General features: G+C 49.8%; 1 protein-coding gene across 2 annotated transcripts in view; it reads left to right on the top strand.

Moving 5' to 3' along the window:
• Nucleotides 1-267: 267 nt before the first annotated feature.
• Nucleotides 268-6000, top strand: part of LOC108387708 (dynein axonemal heavy chain 9) — an 890975-nt gene continuing 885242 nt past the window's right edge. For both annotated transcript variants that reach the window (XM_073234761.1, XM_073234762.1), the window contains exon 1: nucleotides 268-754. In XM_073234761.1, coding sequence (XP_073090862.1) covers nucleotides 338-754 — 417 coding nt within the window. In that variant the 5' untranslated portion in view covers nucleotides 268-337. The remainder of the gene's footprint in view (nucleotides 755-6000) is intronic.

Below are 6000 nucleotides of genomic sequence, written 5' to 3'. Positions count from 1 at the left end.
GTTTTCAGTGTCTGGATACCTCTAAGGAATGTCATCTGACCTTAACTAGCAGGACCCTTAACAGCACTTACATCCTACAAACCAGTGCCCTAGGACCATCACCCTCCAGCACTTGAAATAGGAGAGGCAACACGCTTAACTTGAGCAGCCGCAGGTCTCCTAGCAACAACGACGCGATCCCGCCCCTTCCCCAGCCTTCCCTCTCCTACCTTATTAGACAGGAAGGGGCGGGGCGAGGAGTCCTGTGCCCAATAGGAGGGGAGCGGAGGAGGGAGCCCCGGCTGCGTCCCCGTCGCTAGGGAAACCGCTGCTGCCCGAGGCAGCCAGAGGCCGCGCGATGCCGAGCGCGGAGGAGCGGGCCGCGCTAGCTGAGGAGAACGCAGAAGACGAAGCTGGCGCCGACCCGCGACTGCGACTTCTGGGGACCTACGTGGTCCAGAGCCTGCGGCCGGCTGCGGGCGCCTGGGAGCGCTGCGCGGGCACCGCCAAGGCGGAGCGGCTGCTGCACGCCTTCCTGGGCCGCGATGCTGCGGAGGGTCCGCAGCCGCTACTGGTGGTGCGGCCCGGGCCCGGGGGCCTGGCGCTGCAACCCGGGCTGGACGCGGGACCGGACTCTGGCACTCCTCGAGCTAAGGGGCTTTTTTTCCTGCGCACCAGGCCCGAGCCGCCCGGGCCCCACAGCCTTCGCGGCTCGGTGCTCTGCGGGGACGTGCCCGCAGCCCCTCTGGAGCACCTGTCCGCGCTCTTCTCCGAGGTGAGGGTGTGTTGGCCCCGCGCTGCAGCAACTGGGGAGGAGGAGGGCAGGAGGAGACGGGGCGGGGAGGAGGAGACGGGGCGGAGGGGAGGAGCCAGCGGAGTGAGGCCAGGAGCCGAGTTTGGGGTGTCCGAGGAGAGCAGAATGGTTGGGATGGGTCCCAGTTGGAGTGGAGGGGTGGGGCTGAATGGGAACCGGACGGAGCTGACCCCTGAGACGTGAGGCAGCTGTAAATGGGAGCGGGGGAAATTTGAGTAGGAGCCAGGTCAGGGTGAGAAAGTCTAGGGGCTAAGCTTGCTTCAGGCCTGGCCTGCGTTCAAGCTGAAATGAGGGGACGCTAAAATCCCAAGAGTGCCTGGTGGGTCCTGACCGCTTGCTTTTTAAGGCTGTGTCTCTTCATCCCTCCTGGACACTGGTACTGGGAAGACAGGAAATGGTTAACAAAGGGAAATTTCTCTTAGGTCAGTGAGGCGAGGGAGGTGAAATGCTATCTATAGTGTTTACTTCTGGAGAAGAGTTAGAAGGGGAGGTAGGCTGGCTTTGACTTCATCTTATTCATTCATCACACAACCGTGTGCCAAATGTCAGCCCTGCGCCAAGATAAGAAGTTGGGGCGTCCAGTTGGAAATGTCCAACAGGTGTTTGGAGGGGTCTGCCTGGAGCTGGGGGAGAAGTTCTCCAGAGATATGGGTTATGGAGTGCTACCATGAGCCCATAACAGAAGCCTGGAGAGTGTGAGAACTTTCAGGCAAGGTGCTTAGGAGAGATTCTTGGGACATTTAGACCTTTCTGGAATGGGAGTAAGCGTCCCTGTAAGTTGAGTGTGCATGCTTCTGGAGGCCCAATGCCCTGGATCCTGCAAGTTGTGAACAAAGTGTTTTCAGAGTACTGGTTATGTGGTGTTTCATGTGATAGGTGCTATGGGGAATACCAAAGAAATAGAAGACAAGATCGCACCCATGAAATTACTCATGTATTTAAAATATTTAAAGCTCGTATGACTGGGGTGGAGGTAGTTGTCTTAAAATATTTAAAGCCCGTATGACTGGAGTGGAGGTAGTTGTCTTAAAATACTTAAAGCCCATGTGACTGGGGTGGAGGTAGTTCTACGGCTTGGCCCCAGTGTTGGAGCCAGCTCCTGGAGGCTCCCTGCCATGTCAAGTGTTAGCCCTTTAGCTGCTTTATCAGGAAGCTACTGAAGGGGGAATTCCAGAAGGGGCTAGAGTTGCTCTGAGGGTCCTAGAGAAGCTAGAAGCTAGGTTTCTCAGTAGATGGGGAAATGTTTAACAGCCCAAATGGCTTGACTGCTGGGCATCATCTGAACATCATCCCTGCAGAAGTCCAAACTTGGGTAAAATCCCCTAATGTATGGTGGTGATGGAAAGTGCCATTGGGCTCAGAGGTGAGAGCTGTGTGGGTGGTCTGAGAGCCTGAACTAGCCTCAAGTGTTGCACTGGCTTCTGAATAAGAAGAAGGGAAGGATAAATTGAGAACAAAGTAACTTTTGAGGGATGAGGAGCAGACTGGACAAAGGTTCAGAGATGGAATTACACATGCATGTGGCAGACAGTGGGTCCATCCCAAGGTTGCAAAAGGAAATGTATCCATCAACAAAGGCAATTCAAAGTGATTTTAAAATAATTCAAACCCTCAAATGTTCCAGAATTTTTATTGGTACATTGAAAGAGATTGGAAACAAACTGAACGTTCATCAGCAGGGTACTGGGTGAATGAATGAAGGGCTATCTATAATTAAAAGAAAGGACTTATGTAGAATAATCCTTAAGATAATTTGTGTGTGTATCAAAAATACACATAAAATAAAATTCACTCTCCCATTAATTTCCAAGTGTAAGGTACAATATTATCAGCCACATGTACATACACTGTGCCACAGATCCCAGAACTCCCCCTCCCACATGAATGAACTCTATACCCACTAAACCACTCCTTCCACCTCCCCAGCCTTTGGCAACCACCACTCTACTTTTTGTACCTCTGAATTTGACCATTCTAGGTACCTCATGTAAGTGGAATCATGCAGTATTTGTAACTTTTTGTAACTGGCTTATTTCACTCAGCATGATGTCCTCAAGATTCATCCATGTGACAGAATTCCCTTCCTTTTGAAGGCTCCATAAAATTCCATGTTGTATTATATGTATACATTTTCTTTATCCATTTCTCCCTGGATGGACATTTATGTTGCTTTCAGCTCTTGGCTATTCTGAACAATGCTGCAATTTAAATAATTTTTTTTTATTTTGCTGCAATTTAAATAATTTTCTAAGAGGTGCAGAATTGTATGTATAGTATGCTACCGTTTCTAGGTGGAAGACTCACTTTCCACTGCAAAGCTTTTGTAGTTTGTATGGTACCTCTTTTAAAACTCTAAATGAAATAATTGTATTTCTGAAACCTCTAACAACAGTCTTTAGGCCATTCACCCACTCCTCTGCCACCTTCTTTTTGTATGTGCCCTGAAGGTACTCCAGAGTCACTTCAGAACCCTGCCTACCCCTGGTGCCCTAAGCCCCCCTGCCCCTCCCAGCTCTGCTGCCGACCCTCCCTGCTCCTGTGCGTTGGCTGAACCAGGCTGCATGCTCCCCTTCAGCAGCACTAAAGCAAAGTCCCCACCTGCCTAAGACAAGGCTTCCTGGGTTTTGTGTGTGTGTGTGTGTGTGTGTGTGTGTTGGGGGGGATGTTGGGAGGGGAGGTGTTAACCAGAGGAGGAAGCTATACCTTTTAAGTGTGTGTGTGTGTGTGTGTGTGTGTGTGTGTGTGTGTGTCAGGGGGTATGTTGGGAGGGGAAGTGTTAGCCAGGGGAGGAAGCTATACCTTTTAAGTGTGTGTGTGTGTGTGTTTGTGTGTGTGTCGGGGGGGGGATGTTGGGAGGGGAGGTGTTAACCAATATTGTCCCATTACACTAGTAGAAAGTTAAAATGTTTCCGAGGAAGAACAGACAATTTAGTATCTAGTTCTCCTGCTCCCTTTCTTCCTCCTCCCAATCACTTTCTGCACTGCTGCCTGGTTACTTTTCCTACAGCTCTGAAACATAGATGCTGTTGTAAAGTTTTGTGTTTTGGAGAGAGAGCATGGGATTTGGAGTTGCATGGACCTGGGCTCAAATCCTGATTCTGTCACTTTCATCAGTGTAATGTGAGCAGGTCAGCTCACCTCTTCAGTCTCAAACTACCTTGCAGGGTGTCATGAAATTTAGAACTAATGTATTAGGGCACCTGGAACAGAGTGTGTGATGTTGTAGATATTCCCTAAAGGGTAAGAATTATTGCTGGTTTGCATCCCATTTAAAAGTGCCCTCACTTCTGGGACCGTCCTGTCACCTTTCTCTAACCCAAACCTGACTCTCCTCGGAGGCACAGCCTTATTTCCCCCACTGCCCTTCTACCTCTGAGCCTGGAGGTGAGACAGGTGTCCTTGCTCCTCTAGGCTGCTTCTTGATTCATGTTGGAAAGCCTCCAGTTTGAATCTCATGCCATCAGACAAAGCCACCCTCTCTCCTCATGGCTGCACCAGGTCCTGATGACACTGCCTTCCTTCCTCCGTGATTGGGCTCCCACTCCACTCTGACCCTCCACAGCATTACTCCTGTCTTAACAGGTGACCATTTCAGTAGACACACAAATGATCCTTCCAAACAGCCGGCCACTGGGCTCCTTGAACCTTACTCCTCCCTATCTTAACCACCCTTTCCCACCCATTCCCAGACCTTGAATTACCAAACCATCCCTTCATGATCCAATTTCATGCACCTCTTTCTCTGGCCACTGCTCCTGTTTTCCAGCTCACTCTGTCCCATGTCACCACAACAAGCTCATGACCCTGCTAGAATCTCCATTCCGTGGCTCCCACCACCTTCCCACTGTCCCTCTCTCCCCGTTAGCCAGCTGGAGTGCACCATCATTCTCCTCATTCCCTTGCTCCTGACTGACTGGCCTCTCCTCTGCTTTGTTGTACCTGCTTGGCAGAATCATAATCCTGGTGAAATCCAGCCTCTGCCTACTCCATACCTGCAGCTATGAAGCTGAGTGAGGCCAGAGAAGAGAACAACTGGCTCCACTTTAAATTCATGGCCCCAAACCTCCAACAGGTTTATGCTTTCTGACTTACATCCCATACCTCCAGTGCCAATTGTTTTCTTGTTCTTCACACTCTTGCACACTTTCTTTCCCTCGAATATTCAAAATCTCCTCTATCAACCTCACTCTGTGATGCTTGCTTGGTTTAAAAAAACAGAAATAATAGAATAAAATTTCCGCAGCTGCTTTTATCTAGCCCATCTGCCAATAGCTGTACTCAGTGCATTGCCATGCCCCCCATGGCTGCAGACTGCTGTCACCTGATGCCCACCCAAGGACTAAAACTGCCGCTTTTGGACTAATTCTGCCCATTCTCACCTCCTTGAGGTGGTCACTCCAGCAATCCCCCCCCCCTCTCCTACATTCCTATTTTTCCCCTCTGCCCTAGATAATTCCCATCAAACAAAATCCTCATTCCTTCTGCCAACTACCATCCTATTTCTATGGTCCCCTTTCTAGCAACATGTCTAGAATCCATGTCTATTCTGGCTGTGTCCCCTTCTTTTCTTGCTTTATCTTATACACACTCACAGGGTCCTTACCCCTGCATTGCATGGAAGAGAAATTAGAGAATTTGCCAGTATCGCCAGTGACCTCCATTAATTGGAGGCTCATTATCAGTACTCTTTCTGCTTGACCTGCAAGAAGCGCTTGACATAGCTTCTGATGACCCTTTCCTTTCTTCCCTTGGCTTTTAGGAGACAGCCTTCCAGTGTCCTTCTGTCACATGGCCACTCCCTCTCAGTCTCCACTGATGGCACCCCGACTCCTTCCCAACTTCCTAACATGGGAACCCTAGGGCTTATTCCTGGGACATCTTTTCTCTACATATACTCAATTCCTTGTGGGCACTCACTTGCCTTCAGAGCTTCACAAACGATCTGTACCTGATATCTACCCAATTTGTTACCTTTAGTCTTCTCTGAACTCCCAGCCACCATATCCAACTGCTTACCTAATGTCTCCAGTCAGAAGTCCAACAGATGTATCAAATGCTAATGTGTCCAAAAACGCATCCCCAGTCTTCTGTCGAGAACATACTCCACCCTTTCTCTCCCCACACCAGTTACTGGCAGTGCCGTTCCTCCTGTTATTCAAATCCCAAAGCTTGGAGTCATCCTGACTCCTTTTATTTTCTCACAGCCC

Source organism: Manis javanica, chromosome 4, assembly GCF_040802235.1.
Source record: "Manis javanica isolate MJ-LG chromosome 4, MJ_LKY, whole genome shotgun sequence".
In the NCBI taxonomy this organism is placed as follows: Eukaryota; Metazoa; Chordata; class Mammalia; order Pholidota; family Manidae; genus Manis; species Manis javanica.
The sequence above is the reverse complement of the archived record's forward strand: the minus strand, read 5'-3'. Positions and strand labels throughout refer to the sequence as shown.